The 19321-nt window shown below is 39.8% G+C and overlaps 1 protein-coding gene across 2 annotated transcripts in view; it reads left to right on the top strand.

The window, feature by feature from the left end:
* Nucleotides 1–19321, top strand: part of RPS6KC1 (ribosomal protein S6 kinase C1) — an 80151-nt gene that overhangs the window by 28683 nt on the left and 32147 nt on the right. For both annotated transcript variants that reach the window (XM_014308404.2, XM_005416160.3), the window contains exons 7-8: nucleotides 3653–3771; nucleotides 11204–11296. In XM_014308404.2, the coding sequence (XP_014163879.1) occupies nucleotides 3653–3771; nucleotides 11204–11296 (212 nt within the window). The remainder of the gene's footprint in view (nucleotides 1–3652; nucleotides 3772–11203; nucleotides 11297–19321) is intronic.

Below are 19321 nucleotides of genomic sequence, written 5' to 3'. Positions count from 1 at the left end.
CTGCACTTTTATACCTTGCTTTAGCAGTGTAGTTTTTAAAAGTGTAGAATGACATTGCTGATTTAATCCCAGTGATCAGGAGGGGGGAGAAGCTTTGATCCTGATCAGATGAAACATAAATCTTCTAGTATCTAGGAAAATAAATGAAAAATCAATATTATTTTAAGCAGGATGAGCTTTTATGAGCAGTTGTAAAGATTCATCAAAGGCTTTGACACAGTTTAAACATTTCCTGTTTGCTGGCATTTTAAGAAAAATGCCTTTCAAGTTTAAATTGTAATTAGAGAGATACCTCTTTAGATTATTGTGAGCTAACCACAGAATGGAAATAGGAGCTCAATATGCTCACACAATATTTAAATCAAAAGTTCTTAACTAGGAATAAATGATTATTCCTAATTTATTATAAAATTATGCTTTTGAAAATACATTTTGCTTAACTAAAACCAATATTTCATGGCAGAATGTAACATTACATTTAAAAAAACCCATGGAGTCTGAATCACAGCTTTGACATCTGTCAGATATAAGGATTTGTTCTAGTACTGTGTTTTAGTGATTTATTTGGTTTTAAGTGAACAGTTCTATGACCTCGAATTTGGCATAAATGCTAAAGATTATTTTTAGCTTAATGGGGTCTTTATTGTTACTCTCTGTGTTTGAGGCTTTTTAAGTAGCATTTATTTGTTTATTAAATTTATATCCTGTATTTATTTACAGATTTTTGTGAGATATTGGCTGTTTAAATGGGAATTTGTATTGCAATGTAGTTTGTTACATTTTCTTGGTTAAACTAATGCAAAAAATTAAAAAGCCAAAATCCTATTTCCATAAACCTAGTTCTCAATCATCCACCTGTTAAAGTGTTCAGAGACTGAACTGTTAATGATCTTATCCACAAATACAATGTGAGAACTTGTTGAATAAATGTTATTTTTTGAATTCACACCCTTTGTTATGGCTGAAGATTTTAATGAGAGGAACAGCTTGCAAAGGTTATTCAACAAATTACTTGGGAAGGAAAAGTAGAAGGAAAACTGAAATTAATGTCTTGTGAAAGTAGGGAGAACAAAGACAGCTCTGAGGGGACATCCTAGCTGGTTTGCCTTAATTACTGTAAAATTACTGAAGCATTGGAAAAAAGCAAGAAACATCCGAACTAAATACACATAACTAACAATTAAGCAGTAAGCTTGACTTTTATGATAGCCTTAGACACTGACCTAGCAGTTTTCTAGCAGCTTGAAGGAAATGCTGGCTGCAGAGTTTATTGTTGCTGTGCAGATGTCTTGCTTTCCCCGAGCAGCTGCCACTTGGTGTGTCTGAGAGAACGTGGGTGCTCACCAGTGCATCAGCATGAAGAAGTTTCATGGTGCTTTCACACTACCTGCAGAGATGAAAGCCAGAGTTAGTCCTGTTTTAGGAAATTGCAACACAGGCTTATTGAAAAAAATACTGTGTATCTACTCTCTTTTGATAATGCCAACTTCAACTTCAAAGAGTTGAGTGATGCTATTTTTTTTTTTAATCCTGGGTGGGAATAAGACTGGCAGTCTTATGAAGGGAACTTTTTACCAAGATTTCCCTAGGTCTTTAGAATGAGAGAAATTATTGAGATATTGATAAATACCTATAATTTGGTATGCGGAAAGTGCACTGAATTTCTGTCTGTCTCAAATGAAATGTAGACAAAGGTTTGTGCAGAGCAGTCTTGTGTCTATATTCAAGGAGGGGGCAATCACTTTTTCCTCCTTCTTTGAGGTGGATAATAAAATTTACAAGAGATCACTTATCCCAGAGCTTGGAGTACACAAAGTCTCTTCTGCTAACTCTTGATGGAGTCTGGGTGTGATGGTTCTGTGTGTTTGGGTAGTCTCTAGTTGTGATATGAGAGGAATGGGAGTCTCTATTTTAAAACAATCCACCTTGACCCCTGCCTTTAATTCTGTCCTTGAAAATCTCACAATGACTTACACATTGCCACAATTGCCGCCTGAAAACCTCCCGCAGTAATTTCTGAATGCAAGCATTCACACAGTAAGTTCTCTATCAGAAGTTCCATAATAAGCTTGCCCTTTTTTATGAGACTCATTCTTGATAACCCACAATAATCCTGTTTTTTTTCTTATCAGTTACAAAGTTTCTGGTTGAACTCCTTCAAGGTTACACTCGGTTCCTTTCATGGCCCGGTGATCAGTGTCTTACGAGCTCCAGTCTTTGTTAATATCTCTTATCTGCCGTTGGTTGGGGTTTGTGTATTTGTGTGTTTAATTTATTGCCTCTCCTGTTCCTTGCCTTGTCTTTCATGTGGAGTAGCTGTTGGGCAGATATCCTTGCAGTTCCTTGCCCTGTTTGAGCATCGGTTTGAGAGGTGCTGGCTTGCACCTGGCAGTGCAGAGCCTGCCACAGTCAAGGCTTTGTTTCTGCTATTCTTGGATGGCCTCAGGGCTGGGAGAGACTGTCAGGGCCATATCAAGTCTCTGCTGTCCTTCAGTCTTCTCCTGGGATAGTTGTCCCTGTCTTTTTTCATAATAATCTCATTTCTCTGTTATAACATTTGTGTCTCACAGTCTCTTATCTTTGTTGGGTGGTTGAGGTTGGTTGGGTGTTGCCATCACAGGTTGAGTTTGTTACAGCAATACATCGCTCAGGATGTGAATGCCTAAACCAAACTGAAAGCTTCAGAGTGAATTCAGTGTTTGTGTTGTGCCCTGTGGTTCTCACAAGAGTTTGGCTAGATCAGAAATAATACAATGGTTGTTTAGCCATTTGGAAAGTGAAGTAGTTGGTGCAAGTGCTTATTGCTTTCTTCCCATGTTACCCCAAGACTAGAGGCAAGGAACGTCTAGCAGAGAAAAGCTCTGAGTAGGAGTTCTTGGTGCCTCTCCTCAGTTGCCTTCTTGCTTTCAATAGCATTTCTAGACTTCATGTACAGTTAGGAGAGTCCATACTGGACACCTGATGTCGCAATATGACATGAAATAAACGACACTCACATGCTGAGATGTCCAAGGCAAAAAAGCACGTTTATTTTTGGACTTCGATATATATAGAATTCTAAAAGTAACTATGGATTGGAGGATGAAATTGCTACTTCTCCAACCACACTGGTCAAACTAACAGTCTATTAATTCTCTCCTCTTCTAGAAAGTAATGCAAAATAATTATTATTACATGAAAAGTGTGTGAGAAACTCCATTACAAAAATGTAAACATCAGAAGGCTTAGAACAACTTTAGAAGAACAGGGTGATAGCCTGAGGAAAAAATAAGTTTGTTGTTTTGTTGTAATCATCTTATTCTGACTTTCCTAATTGATTTTGCTTTTTGGAATGCAGGGTTTGGATCAGAGGTTTATTTCAGTTCTTACCTATGTTACCATAGGAACATATACCAAATCACAGAAATATTAGAAAGGCTTTTTATTTACCTTTTTATTTTTTATTTTATTTTATTTTATAGCAAGGCTTAGTTTGTTATTTTTGTAGAACTCTGAGATCATAGTACTGGATTTTTAGAAGATGCATATCTTTAGGTTTGATTATGAATAACCTAAAGGAAATCAAAAAGGTAGAATCAAAGCAGTCATGTGCTTTGATTACTTAGTACCTCTCTCTTTATAGAAAACATAACTTTTTTTTTTCTCCATTGAGGTGAATCAAGTCCAACTCGTCGAGAAGCAGTGAAAAGGAAGACTGCAGAATACCTTATGCGTGCTGAAAAAATTTCCAGTCTCTACCATAAAACCTCTGAAGATGCATCTGTTTCTGTGGTAGGCTTTAATTAATTTTTTTCTGAATTAATTTTTTTCAGAATTTGGTATAATTAAGTAGCAAAGCATATTCTAGCTTAAGGTTGAAAAGCTGTCTAGAATTTCTCTTTTGGGAGGCTGGAGGAGTATTTTGATGTTATCTTTCTGTACTTAACATTCTTTCTGATTCTCCATAATTTTACGAGGAGTGCTTGGTTTAACACAGGACTGCTTTTCATGTGCTTTCCTACTGCTCGTGGTTGATGATGTAGACATTTTTCATCATGCTGAAGAATCTAAAGGTAAAGGAAAAAGCCACTCTAGAGTGTAACATTTCATTTGACTTTTCCATGAGAATGTTGGTTGGTCCTGTAGGGAGTGAGAAGCCTGTTGGTTTCTTTAGCCTACCACATAGTGAATCATCACAACTGAGTCAAGCACGGGGTAGAGGGGATCACATTAATTTTCCGCAGAACAAGTCCTTAACAGAGCAAAGGTTCTTCCTGATCCTTTCAAATGTCTCTCTTGGATATGCTTGTGGAATCAGTTCCTTTTTGACTTTTGAGAAGTTTCTGTGCTAATTTCCACTTTCTTGAGCAGAACACCTTTATCTGTGCTTGTACAAAAGACAAACAAAGCTTGTTCTAAGACACCCTCGATAAATATCTAGCTTGCTCTTCCTTAAACAGTTCCTTTAGGATTTATCTGTTTCTAGTTTAGACTTTTACTGCAGTCATGTTAAACTGTATTATTGTCAGTGACTGCCCTACTGCAGTAAGTATAAAAGCTGCAAACTTCCTGACTCTCTAATATCAAGGGATAACAAAAGAGATAGAAGATTATTGCTTCTTACTTTGCACAGATCTAAAAATGCTTTAAGGAGACAACTGCTGCAAAAATTGGAAGCCTTCTAAAAGCTGTCTATCTAATAAGTAAATTTAAAAAGCAAAGACACTGATTTTTAAGGGTAGATTATTTCATGTTGAGAGCCCACAAGTACAATTTTGAGGATGTTCCAAATGGGATATATTTTGTGAGGCTTGGAGTCTTGCTGTTGCTATGAACTGCACTTTGAACAATTTAATATTTTGGACAGATACGAACTCCTACTAGGTATTCTTTCTTTGGGTCAAACACCCCTGAAAATGGGGAAGAAGCTATATTGAATGGAATCCTCAGTGTGTTTGGAAACTGGAGAACAAGAGAAAAAAATCCACGAACAACCTATTTTTGCCTTTTTATAAGTTTAAAAACTAACTGTGGTTGGGAAGGAGGAAGAAATAGGTTGCATTTTTCTGTGTGAGCTTGAGAGGTAAAGTATTTCTTCTTTTATGCTGTACTGAATAAGACACATGCCTTCTTTGCAGATCCAAAGAAAAGCGGATTTAATTGGGATAAGACAAGAAAAAAAAAAAGCAGACAGAATAAAAAACCATTCTCCTGTGTTGAGACTCAAAACTGACAATCATGGCAAATCTTGTTTTGTACAAAGTGTTGCACCTGGCTGATTCTCCTGTTTACAAAAAAAGGCCATGCAGCCATGATTTAGCCTTGTTTTTTTCCTAAGTTTGTACATGTATTTTAATGTCCTTTATTTGCTGCTCTTCATAATGCATGAATTTTACTTTTATCTTAGAATTTTGGAACTTGCTGATATCGAGGGCAGATCATACTTATGGGTCATGATAGTTGTGGTGAGGAACAGCTTGTCTCTTGTTCATAGCTGAAAGTTACCTGGGAAAAGGACTTAACTCCCAAAATTATTGTGAGGGTAGTGGTAGGGACCACAAAGAACTGGCATACTCTGTGCTTTTGCTTAATGTCTTAAGGAAGATGAGGAATGTGACTGTTCCCACGTGTTGGTTGCTGAGCAGGCCTGAATTCTTGCACTTTAGTTACTGCTTATTAGTTTTACTTACCAAGATAGTTTATATTGGAGTTTGCATGAATTATTTCACTCCATATGGACAGTGATAAGTGCACTGGAAGAACCTCCATCTATAGACAGGGTGATTCTTGGGAGATACCAGTGGCAACTTGCAGATACTTTGTGTCCTTCTCCTAGACATCAAGTGCATGATGGGCGCGGTTAGTGCAGTACCTGGGCCCCTGTTAGGAGTGGCAGAGTGCAGTTGTGTTATGGAAAGCATGGTTCACTGCAGGGAATGTCATGGGCATTTGCAGCTTGGAGGAAGAGGTCTGGCTAGTAAGTGGGTGTGGGCATTTAAGGCAAAGTGCTCTTGTTCATGACCTGGTGTCACAGGGCAGAACTGCTTTGTCACCCCTGTCTGCTGGAGGTGGCTTTGTGTTTCCTGTGGTGCCCTTAAAAGGAGCAGTCATGGGCATCAGAACTAGACTGACCTGTCCTTCTTACACATGAAATTTTACCTCCTTCTCCTCCACCAGGCCAGAGAACTGTCCAACAAGGGAAGGGGTAAGCTCAGAAGCGCAGGTTCAGTTATTGTCCTGCATTTCTCAGCCTGTCAGATCTCCCAAGGGCCTGGGATGCCAGCCATGTGCTGAGCCACCTGCAGCAGTCTCAAAAGACTGTGCCCACCAAATGTGCCCTTTGCCATCTTAACACCAGGTGAAGGTGAAGCACAGAGCCTGGCTTTTCTCTAGGGGCCCAGGCAAGGAGGAAGTGAGCCATTCTTTCGTAGCTGGAAATGTCAGGCCCTTGCCTCTTCCAAAACCGGATTTCCCTATAGAGGCACAAGTCTGGTATTTGAGAGCTGAGAAGCAAAATTGTCTTTGATGTCATGGAAACCAAACTAAGAACAACTACTTTGTTATTTTTCAGCAGTGTAGCTCTCAAGGATAGCATCCTTAGCAACCACCCTGCTGCTTGCAAGTTCAAGTGGTCAAGAGAGGAGCACAGGAAGATGGTATTTGGAGAATCCTTGGCATTGTTAAAGGAAGGTTTTGGGTAGAGGGCTTAAAAGAAACATAGGGAACTGACTCAGCTGTGCCCTTGAGCTGGGAACTCATCTGAGTGTCTTGTAAACACTGAGAAAAGCCTTGCTGTTACCCATAAGAGTAGATGTGGAGACAGCTTCTGGAGCTTTTAAACAGGCACGTGAACCTTCTGGGAAAACAACCTGCAGCAAATGCTGTCCTCTTCTTCTTCCTTTGGTGCAGCACAGCAGCCTCAAGGGCTGTCTCTGGGACAAGTGCTGCAGAGCGCTGTGTAAGAGCAGCACTGGGTCAGTTTGCAGAATCTCAAGCTGCATTTTCTCCTCTGCCCCTTTACTAGTAGTGTTTCTGGGGAGCCACTTCCAAGCCTGAGTGGGAGCTGCAGCAACAGCCTCTGAATCCCACTGGCCTGACCATCAGAAAGCTGGAGTCTTGCATAGCTGTCAGCTGCAAAGCCCAGCACAGCTGCTTGTACAGCCTGTGGGGCAGTTTTAACTTTGTTAGCTTTTATAAAGCATATTTTTATTCCCTCTTTGAAATTAGTTCTGATTTTACTTACGCCTAACTTTGTATATTCAGAGTTGTTTCTTTTTGCACCATTATGAAAGCTGTTGTCTTTCATAATGTCAATTATTTTTGATTTTTCAAAGCAATTTAGTAATAAGAGGTACATGCAAGCCTGATGCCTAAACAGAAGAAGCAGTCTTTGTGGTTTCCATAAGATATCTTCCTAAAATTCTCATTAAATGTGCATGAAAATTACATGAAGTATAAAGAAAAAGCACTGCTGTAGTTCTGTGAGATATAAATTTAGCATAAGAGATTCAGTCTCAACTTCTAGGATCACATCCAAGGTGTGTCCCAGCTTCAGGAAAAGTGCATTCCCCAGCTGGAGCTCACTGAGGGCCTTCTGAAGCACATTGTAGTTCTGTCTGGTTCAGATGCAGAAATCCAACCTGGTTTTCTCGTGGTGCAGAGAGAGGAAGAAGCCAGGATGTTTGCCATACCAGGAGAGCTGGAAGCATTGTCACAATCATGAGGCAGATTCCAGTGTATCTGCATCAAAACAAGGCATCTCCTTGCTGCAAGTGAAGATCTGGCTATGCTACAGGTAGACAGATATTGAAATATCAGACTCAGACCTCTGAATGGCAAAAGGAGATTGCATTTTGATGTGCAGATCTGCACTGGTGTACATGAAAGTTCTCTTTTCTTATCCCGAGGATCTGTGGTGACTGATGTCAAAGGTGGCAGCATTAGCAGCTAAATTAGCAGAGTTTTCTGGGTGAAAGAATGAAGAGGGGAAAATAAAGATCAAATATTTAATTAGAGGGAAATCCAGGGAAAATAGCAGTTGTGCTGGGAGAGCTTTGAGAGACCAGTGCAAGGGGCATCACTGCTTGAGCAAGTGGATTGCTTTGAGCAACCAAGGAAAGACCAGGACTCCACCATTCCTTGTGTTTCACGGTATCCCAGGAAGAAGAGGGTGCAAGGAACCCCACCACAGATGCTGGGGTGCCCTCCAGCCTGAGATGTACACATGGTGTGGCTTTTGGGGTTTCCCTGTGTGAGGCCAGGAGCTGGATCCTTGTCGGTCCCTTCCAACTCAGGAGAGTCTATGATTTCCCATCAGATGGTGTTTGTGTCACTGGGCTAGGCATACTGCTCTTGCCTTAACTGAGGTTAACATGAAATGCCCTTTCTCTTACTTGGCTGGTGGAGTTCTCTGTCTCCCTCTGCTCTTCTCCCTGCTGGCAGTGATGCCAAAGCTGAGGCAAGGGCTCTGGCCATATTCCTTGTGTAGCTTACAGAACCAGAGCTTTCCAAAGGCAAGTAGTGGCCACAGGCTGCTGGGTGTCCTTGCAGGAGCATCACAATCACCATCAGCCTTTTCCTCTTGAAATCTATACATGGTAAAAGGTGATGGTGGGAGAGGATCTGGTGATGCCTGTCCTAACTCTGGATAAATCCAGCTATGCAGCTCAGAGTGTAGTCTGGAAATAGAGAGGGCATGACTACATCAGAGAAGGTCCTGGGATACCTGAGCAGCATGCTGAGCATTTGGACAGGCTGCTGAAGGCCTTCTGCAGGCAGAGGTAGCCTAACAGTGTGTTCTGAATATTTGCCTCATTTCTAAAGGCAAATGAAGCATTTTATTTTTTTTTTGTTATCCTCCTTCCTGTATTTTTTTTGTTCCTCTGTTTTTTGATGAGAGTGAGGGTTTTTAGTTATTTTTCTTCTTGCTGCCTAGATGCTGAGCTTGGATTTTTACTCTATTCAGAGGAGCAGGCTGTTTCATAGAGTGCTTAATTGCTGTAGTTTTGGGAATTGTTCTGGCAATTTGGAGTTTGCTTCCAGCCTGCATCACAACTGAATGTGATGCCTTCCCATCATTGGGCTCTTCTATTAGACTTTTGAAACAGTGAATCCAAAGTACTGTAAAGAGCAAAACTGATAAAAATGGAGAGCCTGCTGGGAGCTGTGGATGTGATTGTAAGGTGAGAACTGCCTGTAGAGCACACATATAAAAATCAGTGTGTATACACACTGTTACTGACTGTGCCACCACTGGTCACATTTAGAGAAGGACCTAAAATATATATACTGGGGCTTTTTGGCTCTTTGGACAGGATGAGTGCAGAAATCTGGTTGTATAGCATTATTAGACAACTATTAACTTCTGCAGAGATGTATGAACTTAATTCATGGTTGAAATGTTATTCACAAGAGAAAATATTAAAAGTGTGATTATTGAGGAATGGTTATAAAATGTAATAGCAAGCAGACAGAAGTGAAAATCTTTTATAGTAGTCTAGAGGATTAGGAAATGTTCTCTACCTTTAAATGTCTTCCTTAGAATGCTTTTGAAATCTTGTCATGAATAAACTGTGTTAGCACAACTCTTTGTTTCAAAGGAAGTTTTTCATTATTGCAGAAAAATTGCCTACTGTCAAAATACTTTCAACAGCTCACTGAAATGTGGAACTGAAATTAGGTTTGGAGGAAAAAGTTCATGTAGAGTTTTCTTTTTTTTATTCTTCTTCCTGTTAAAGCCTTTAGTTTTAGATTGTAGAATCTGGGCTGTTTTCTCTTAACTGCTGTTGGTATTCCTGCTTGGCAGGGTTTATGTGACAAAACAATGATCAGATCCATACAAAAAAAATGAAGATAACTAAGAAACTCCCAAACACTGAGCCCAGAAAAGCACACTTTTCCCCAGGCTTTTTGAACATGTATTTACGGTCCTTTCTTTTGGATTTTGTGGGCAATCAGTACTTAAATAAGTACTGATTTTTAAGAAAGAATTTGGAAGGAGAGGATGTTGTTGAGTGAATGGGGAAGGCTTTGAGGAGTTGCTTTGGCCTTGGAGGATAGCACAGTAAGGATGCCTGAAGGGGGAAAAATAGGGTAGCAGGAAATTGCTCTGCCTAGTTCAGGATCTTGGAGTTCCTCATCACAAGGGAAAAATTTTTGATTTTTCCTGATACTTAAGCATTTAATCCAGTGTGTATTTGCTTACCAACCATTTTCCTTTGTGACATAGCTGTTAAATATTGCCTCAGAATGCTGACCTCCCTCTTCCTTTGCACCCTTGTGTGATAGAAATCTACTTGGGGAGGCCAGGTTATGCTTCAAAGGAGTTTGGCATTTAGCAGCTCTGCAAATGAAGTTACCTTATTTGTGAGGAAGAGATACAGGTCTGTGGTTCTACTAGAAGCTACATGTTGAATTTTTGGAGGAAGATCTAATAAATTCTCTCAGTTGGCAACTAGAAACTGCTGAAAATATTTGTTCACATGCCAGAGGTATATGGGATGCTTAAAATGTTGATCTTTGTCCCAAAAGACTTCCAGTTGAAATGCTGTTTCCCCCTCTGGCATGCAAGCTTTGAATTTTCTCTGAGAAACTACAAAACATAGTATGGACAAATATCTATTTATATTAGCATATTAACTACTTGAATAGTTAGCACCTGCCAATTTTCTTGCTGTGGTGTTAATTTCTAGATTAATGATACATAGCTAGCTACTTTTTTCTAAGGCAGCTTTAGGAATCATTTCTGTTGTGCACCTTATTATTAAAAAGATTTCATACAGCTCACCAGAGAGCAAGAGAACCCCATTTATAATTCTATATTTTATGTTCTTCAGGCTTAAAAAGCCTCTAATTTGCTTTCTCCTCCTCAGTGATCTCTGAATTATTTTGTACCCAGAATACCTGTAAGGCTTTGATTGATTATTATTATGTGGTAAGAACTAAGTAATCAATTTCTGGGTTCCATTAAGCATAGAAAATATAAAAATTCATTGCTTTTTTCTTTTTTAAATTTTTGTTTTCAGTGTTATCTTGACTTTTATTTACTTGCAAGTTGTTTTTTTTTTTTTTCCCACTAAGGACAAACAGAAAACTTCTCCTTTCATCTTCAGTCTCTCTGATTTATGATAAATTTAGTTTCCTTCGGCCTGGCATTTGCTTCAGCAGGCAGTCTTCCTTCAAGTACCACCCTGATTGATGTGTAATCTTTGATATCTTCCATTAGCCTCCAGGATCACTAAGTTCAAGGCCCTCTTGGAACCTAAGGAGCCCTGCCGAGGAACTGAAGACCTTCAGAGTCCTTGGGGTGATTGACAAGGTAATTCTTCAGTGTCTCTTCAAGAATTCAGTCATAAATCGACTGCATGCTGACATTTTGTCTTTGAAGCTGGGGATCTTAAGGATATGAAACAAAAGGGGAAAATGACTCAAATGCATCTGCACTTTAAAATAACAAAAGTAGAAGAAAAAAAGGCTTTTATCTAAGCAATTCATGTAAGGTCATGCAAAATGTATTTGAGCTAAAGGATAAGGTACATGTTTGGTAGCATTCAATAGGATGGGGCCTGTTTTTCAAAAATGAAATCATGGTTGCCATTCTGGGGTAAGGACAAGTTGATGTGTTTTCAGTTGAACAGTCTGGTGGATACTGAAAATATAGAAGGGTAGAAATTCTTATTTTTGAACTCTTACTTGAAATGGGAGCTGGGGACGCACACGACTGTTCTCCTTCCCTGAGAATTCAGAATTGAAATCCCTTGCCAAGACAGAGATGCAGCAATGAAGCCAAGCTTATTTTGGAGTCATGCAAATAATGTCTTCCAGAATCCCAGGATAATACCCGTCTGTAAACAGTAAAGGACCATACGGATTTTTTTGCAAGCCTAATTAAGAGACCAGAAGAATTGTTGGGTTGTTTTGATAATGATGATTAGTTACCACCTTACCAAATACTTTTAAGATGATGCATTATTCAGCAGTGTGACAGTGGCTAATGCAGACGGTAACGGCTCGTTTCCTTTTTGCTGTGCCAAATCCCTTGTGCCTTTTGATAGTTCCTTATGTAGTCCCTAGTTTGTGCATGAGCTACTGATGCATGGTCAATTTATGCATTTGTAACGTGCATCAAAAACCTGTGGCTCATCCCTTGAGGTCTGTATTTCTTGGTTGCTTTTTCTTGTTGGACTGAACCTAGCTATTGGGACTGGTTTTTGTTTTTCTTTGCCTGTTTTGTTGTAATTGTGTGCATAAGTTGATAACTTCTCCTTAGGGGGCTGTATACATTAGGTATTACGGTTGTTTTTATAGCACACAAGGTTTTCTAAGCTCTGACTTCATATTCATTTTATCTTCTTTCCTCAGTTGTAAGTACAGAATTTAGCCTGTATTCCACTCTGTATACATATCAGAGAGATATATTGGAAAGACCACCTATCTGTAGCACCTGGTAGTAGGTGCTAACTAAGGTAGTAGCCACTAAATGGATGCAATGTGCATAGATTTTGTGAATTATTCTGACAGAGTGAGCCTGCAGAAATGTTGGAAATGGATCAAGAAAGATTTTCTCAATATCTCTATTCTTGTGTAATGCTAATGAACAGCTACTGGAAAAGATGCTTGACCAGAATGAAGCTTTTGCAGTCCTTGGTGGTACCAGGTCTCCTTAGCTCTCTCTGAGCAGTTTCAGTAAGCATCCCAGGTGTGAGCTGAACATGTCCAGATCTTTGAAGCAGAGTTGGGGAGAATCAGGGTTCTACTGATGACAAAAACACAGGATTGTCTGGGCTGAAGAAGTATGCAAGGAGTACCAGGCCTGTGCACACAGCTGGAATGCTCCTGTGTAAGCAGTATCATAGGGCTCAGAGTTCATGTTTAATTACTGTGTAGAGAAGGGAGCCAGATTCTTTCAGGTGTCTTTGTACTCTGCGCTCCTTCTTCCAGATTCTCACGTCACAATCTTAGCCTTATTCTGAGTATGCTGCTTTTTAGCATATATTTTTAGGGGTTTGTAAAACTGGGAGGCAAATGAAAACCTGCTCTAAGCCCAAAGAATATTTTATTTGGTTTAATACTGCATACACAAAATGCATGTGAATATGAAACAAAAGTGTGCAGATGTATCTGTGAGCTGGAGATGATGTCCCTGCCTTTGGTTTAAAGCACCATCTCCCTTCCTTCCTCGCCATCACTGTCATTTCCCTCCTTCTCTGCTTCCATATGCCCTAAAGCTCTCATCATGGAGAAATCCAATCAATATGTAAGTATCCTTGCTGCAGCCAAGTAGATGACATAGCGTGCTTGTTCCTGAAAATGGGTTTTGGTTTTCAGGGCCAGCATTGAAGATGCCATGCTTTTGGGCACAAGGCAGCACCACGCGGAGTTTTGCCTGAAAATCATCTTCCAATCTAACCCCAAGGTAGCTGCTTTGGTTTCAGCAGAAAATAGGTGTGGGTAGTAATGGGCCATTGGCGTTGTGACTGCTGGCTTGACTAACCCTGTGCAAGACTGGCTTAAACACACCGACTTAAAATGGTGTTGGTTGGTTTGCAGACTTATTCTCCCACTGCTGAAGCCCAGAGTGGTGTCTGCCTGCTACAGTGCTGCCTCGAGAAAACCAGCTGTTAACCTTCCCTCATTCAAATACTGAAAGGTTCAGTGCTTTCCCTTAGAGTAATGTCACTCTTTGTTCTTCTTTTGAAGCCTCTTCAAGTGTTTTAAATTGGCTTCATTTTCATGGACAAAATGCTTGTTGCTACCTGAAACTCTGGGTTTTTCAAACTATTTTAGACTAGGCAGAATGATTAGATATTTAATTTTAGCCTAGTTTATTCCCAATGTGCAATCTTTCTTTCCCTGTCTGCCCTTTCACCTTCCTTGTCACCTCAATAATTTTTGTTGCTTTGACCCTTTTCTGCTAAATCTGAGAGTTAGAGATCTTAGCATTATTAAGCTCCATAAATTATTGTGAAAATTCAGGGAAGTATGCCCATATGTGCCTTGCCTCCCATCCTTCTGCTTTTGCTCTCATGCAAAGGCTGTAGTATAAATCTAACTATTTTAGTAGACCAAACTTATATTTTCCTTGAGGAAGCTATTCTTTTTTTTTTTTGAGTTCTGCTGCTGCTGTGTTTGCTCACTTCATGGTGTCAAAAGGTAACGAGGTGGTGTTTGCAGGTATTTTTTATGTTTAATATGTTAAGAGCCTGCCCTGAGTAGGTTTCTGAAAATTGAGGTGTAATCTAATTGTAAAGGTGGCTTTTGTCCTGCAAACCTTGTGAAATGTGAGGTGCTGCTGTTTGGGCAGCAAAGCTCTTATTAATGTTACCAGAGGTACTGCATTGGAAACAAATACCTAAATATTGTGGCTGTTGTTATCACCAACTACAAATGATCAATTATTTTATCATCTCATGTACCTTAAAGTAGGAAACTTCTTTTTTTGGAATAGGGAAGAGTTTTGCTTTCAAAATTTGCCTAATTAAAAATCAAGGTTGCAGGTTGTGTGCTGAGTTTCTGCCCTAGGCAAATCTTTCCTTTGAAGCTACAACCGGCCCCTAAAGAAACGACTTTGTTATGGTGCTGCTGGATACCTTCACAATGCTGTTTCAAACCCAATTTCTTATTCTTTAGAACCCTCTGTTATTTAGATTCATTCAATTTAAAGATTCACCTTGAAAGCAGAGTGCATTAAGTAATAACTATGCCTCTGTAACCAATGGCTGTCTTTTATGTCTCTTCTATCCCCTCCCTGTCCCCCATCAAGGCACACTGTCGGTACTGGCGCTGGCTGTGTTCAGTTCTTCCACAGCTGTCCATGCAGTTGAGCTTGTTGTTCAATACACTGTTAAGCTTTATTATGAAACCTAATAAAATCACATACTCTCATCAGGGCCTTGTGGTAAAATTATTTTTGGAGTTTCTGAGATAGATAACGTTTTAGAAAATGGAAGCAATTCTGTTAATTGTGAATATAGGGGGATTTTGTGTCTCCCATGCTGTTCTGAGAACTCCTAATTCTGGTGGCTGTACATTTTGGTGAAGTGACTTTAAAAATATGCAAGAGAACCAAATAAATATTATTAATTATTTATAAAGTGTGATCACTACTTGTCTTGCTTAATGAGTGAAAGTGCCAAAAGGCAGAAATAGGTAGAATATATGTCAACTTCACATGTATAATCTGCAGACCCAGGGCTGAATTCAAACAGGTTATGGCTAGTTCTAATGAAATTTAATCAGAGGGGTAGGAGGAATAGTCCTTACTTATGGCAGCATGTGTGGAGTTGTGCCTGAGTAACAGACATAGCTAGCTATGTCCTGTTAGTGTTTGTTAGGAACCTAAATATTCAGCCTTTTATTGTCAGGTGAGATTAAAGACTGTTGCAGCTGTGAAACTGAGTTGACTGTAGCAGATGTTTTCTCTCCCCTGGCTCTCAGGTGCTCACTGTGAGCACCTTTAGATCATCTAACAGATTTGACTGAGTGGCGGTGTGTGCCTAAGAGGTGTGGGGGAAAGGGAGCTGGAATGTACATACAAACAGGGCAGAATGGAAAATAGCAGTAGAAAAACGTTGAAAATCTGAAACTGAGTAATAATAGTAACTATTCATACAAATAAACTTGTAAGAGCTGGTTTGATGTTTTGATAACCTTTTAGTTTCTTAAGTGGCTTGCCAAGTCCTACAAAATCAAACCAACTACAGAGTTATTGTCGAAAGTGATTTCTTGGCTCAACACCTTCCTTTCCCTGCTGCTGTGGGATTATTCCTAAGCTACTGTCAGGTTTCAAGCCCCAAGAAACAAAGCTTGCTCAACTTTAAAACCTAGTCTCTCTGCCAGCTAGAAAGGGTCCTGTCCCTTCTTCCCTGCCCCCAAACACCTGCCACTTGTTTTCCTGAAATCTTTCCATTTACACAAATCTGAACATTTCTCAGTGTTTGTTGTCGTAACGCTTGTTTTTCTCTAGCTTCTTTCCTGTGTGTTTCACTAAAGTTTCTTTTGACTTGAGTGAGATTTGGTAGAGTAATGCAAATTTTGCCCTTGCCTTTAGAAAAAAGAAATTACATTGTTGAATGTTCTTCTGCAGGCTTTACTATATGTCTTCTGGCCTTCAGAAAGAAATAAATTATTGAGATATTTTCTTTTAAACCAAGATTATATAAGTTTGTCTTCCTAATTGTTACTAAGTTGCTTAATACGTAATTTGTGCCAGGCAATTACTCTGGGATGCCAGTGGCATTTCATGTTTAAAATGCTTTCATTAGTAAAACCTGCCAGATATATTTTCTAGGTTAATATTTCACCATTTATAATTTATTGGCCAGTTTTTAGTTTACTTTAAGAAAATGGACTTTCCTCTCGGTTACCAACCAACTCAAAGTATTTAAAAATTCGATTTTGAATATATGCTGCTTTCTTAGCATTTTCATTATTTAAAGCTGCACCATTTGTTTTATAAGTACACTATTATTCCAAGTCATAGAATATACAGGCTGTAAGTTCCTTAGAATAATGGTTTGAAAGGAGGAATAATTGCAAACTGAAGATAATTCATATTGCACAGGTACAAGGATAAGGAATAATCACATTTTTCATACATATTAGCCAAATGTAATCTCTTTCTGTAACGACAGAGGGAGATGAGTGAGAGTCTGGGTGGTGTAATCTGAAAAATGACAAGAATAAATCTGTGTTAAGTAGATCTTTTAATCCTGGTAGCCTTGTGACAGCCGGCACAGCTGAGGAGAGCAGGAGGAATTGCACCCCTGCTCCTGCCCATCAACAGAGCTGTGTCCTGAGTACAGCACCCAGCTGAGCTCCAGCCCCAGCTGAGGTTTTCTTGCAGTCCCAAATACTCGTGCCAGGGATCAGGTGGATGACTTGTCTCATTCCTTGTCATCTCTCACTACAGCATTTTCCAGCTGATCAGATGATCATCTAGGATTTTTTCTCTTGTGTTTACCCCACAAGAGAAAAAATCCTAGATGATCATCTGATACATGTTCAAGTTTGTAGGACTTTTGCTAGACTATCTATCCTATGATAAGGGTACATTTGTTTAGCAGATAAGGACCAGAGTTAATAGGTGGCCCACTGGTGGCAATATTTACGTGATGTGTTTTCAGTGTAAAGAAGCAATTTAATGACAAAATGGAGCTGGTTTTAAAGTAATCCCTTAGCTGTGGTTTGTCTTGGAAACCTTTCTGCTATCTGATTCTGCAGTAAGAGATCTTATTCAATTTTCTTTGATCAGGCACGAGCTATTTTTCACTTGCATTAGTGAACTTAAAGTCACATTTTTGTAAGCAAGAATGTTGACGTGTTTGTTTTGATTAGCGTTAAAAGCTGCTCCGGTAAATAAAAAGCAGAGGTATGTTCTGTGCTATGAAAGAACAGAAACTAGGGAAAAAATCAGTATTGAGATGCTGGGCAGGGAAAAATCCTAGGAAAGGAAGGGAACTGGGGAAGCAAATGTGTGCAGTGACAGGATTTGTGCACTGGTGTTAAAGCCACCGGGAGAGAGCAGTGCTCAGAGCAGCCCTTCCTTCTCCAGAGCTGTCCCCCGTGACCTTGGCTGGCTGCTCGCTGGGGTGACTGCTGGTTCACCATGTTCTCTTTTCCTGGTGGCTTGCCTGTTGCCTGCCCCTGGCTCTGTGCTCCCCCTTCTGCTGACTTCTGCAGTATTCCTTCAGTCTCTTATCTCAGGGCTTTGATGCATATGTTCTGAAGGTGGCCACCGTGACTTTGGGTGGCAGCAGATGGTAAACCTTCAGGCTGCCACCGGCTATACTGGTGTTAAGTTGGAAACTTAACGTTTGATGAAGAATCAGTAGTGCATATGAAAGAGCTTTTACTGCAGAAATGTCTTTTAATTAAAAAAAATTAGCATACCGAAACATTTGCTAATTTCTGTGCATTTAAAGGATCTTAAAATGGACTGTTTTCTTAAAGCTAGGCTATGGTTATTTACCAAGCAGGTTTTATTTTATTTTTCTCCAATTAATTGGACCTACTAAATTGAATTGAATTGAATTTATTTTCCTCTAAGCTGTTGGGTACACTGTAAATCAAATCTAAGAAGCTAATTTTTTTAAGTAGCTGCTGTCAGCATCAGAATTAACTCTTGACTTAGGAAAGGAAAAAAAATCACAAGTAGGAAATCCTATTTGGCATCATGGTGGGGTATTGCTGTCTGCACTTTACTGAGATGCTGTCATGCAGTGCTGCTGTGTTCACTTGTTTTTTGGAATGTTCCTGAGAGCTCCAGTGCTTGTACAAAATTAGGATGTCTGTGCTGAAGACACTTATTTACATTAGATATTTATTTGTGGTGATTGCTATTTGTGTGTCAGTGGTTTTGGTCATGTTGAGGTTGTCAACTGTGCAAAAAAATAGAGACAGAATGAGTAAGCAACAGAGCTGTAAGAGCCAGCATGATATGTGGACCTTGACTCTGTTCATCCATTAGTATTACAAATAGGATTTTGCCTTGTCTCCTTTTGTGTCACAGACTAGTTGCTCAGTACCCAGGACTGCCCTGCTGTGCCTTCTTCTCCCTCCTCTCTGAGACAGGATGCTGAATGTTACAGCTGGCAGTTCGTTGTTAGGAGAAGTTAAATATTACAACTTAGATGGTGACAGAGGTTCTGTCAGCTCTGTGAGCTAGAAGCAGCCTTGGCTAATGCCAGCATCTCTATGTGATCCCCAGGGAATGCTCTGTGGAATCCTGTTTTGTCCCATCGTGCCTTTGGGGTGAGGACTTGTCACTTTGCATTTAAAAAAGGAATCTTAGAATTACAAAAGCACTTTTGCCACGGGAAGGAAGTGTGAAGGAATGCAAACAGGAGGCTTGGTGCACTGCTGTCTATAAATTGGCTGTAAAGCATGAGGTGAGGAGAGTAAGTTGTCACCTGGGTCAGTTGTGCCCTTCTGTGGCAGTGTTGTAATGCATCCAAGAGCTGCTGACCTTTCTCTGCTCTGGGTGAGTGATAAAAATTCAAGCAAATATACTTGTGACCCTCTCTTTCCTGGACTTACCCCTTCCTGAAATAGCTTTCTGATAGTGACTTCCCCATTCACGTTATCCTTTAATTATTTGGGAGAATCTGGTTAAACCACATCTTTATAATAATGCATGCAGGCTGCTTTCCCTTGAAACAAGTTTTTGATTTGTAAAGTCCGCAGTCTGCTGGGGCCAAATGGACCATCACTACATGAATTTCTGAAGTTCCTTCCAAGGGTCTTCCTGGGCTTCTTGAAGTCCCTTTTGAAGTAAACAGTCTTGCCAGATTTGGTACTGGATCAACAAAGAAATAATTGTCCCTAAAAGGAAGTGGAGCTGTAA

This window comes from Geospiza fortis, unplaced genomic scaffold, assembly GCF_000277835.1.
Source record: "Geospiza fortis unplaced genomic scaffold, GeoFor_1.0 scaffold41, whole genome shotgun sequence".
Taxonomy (NCBI): domain Eukaryota; kingdom Metazoa; phylum Chordata; class Aves; order Passeriformes; family Thraupidae; genus Geospiza; species Geospiza fortis.
Note: the sequence above shows the minus strand (reverse complement) of the source record. Positions and strands in the feature narration are given on the sequence as shown.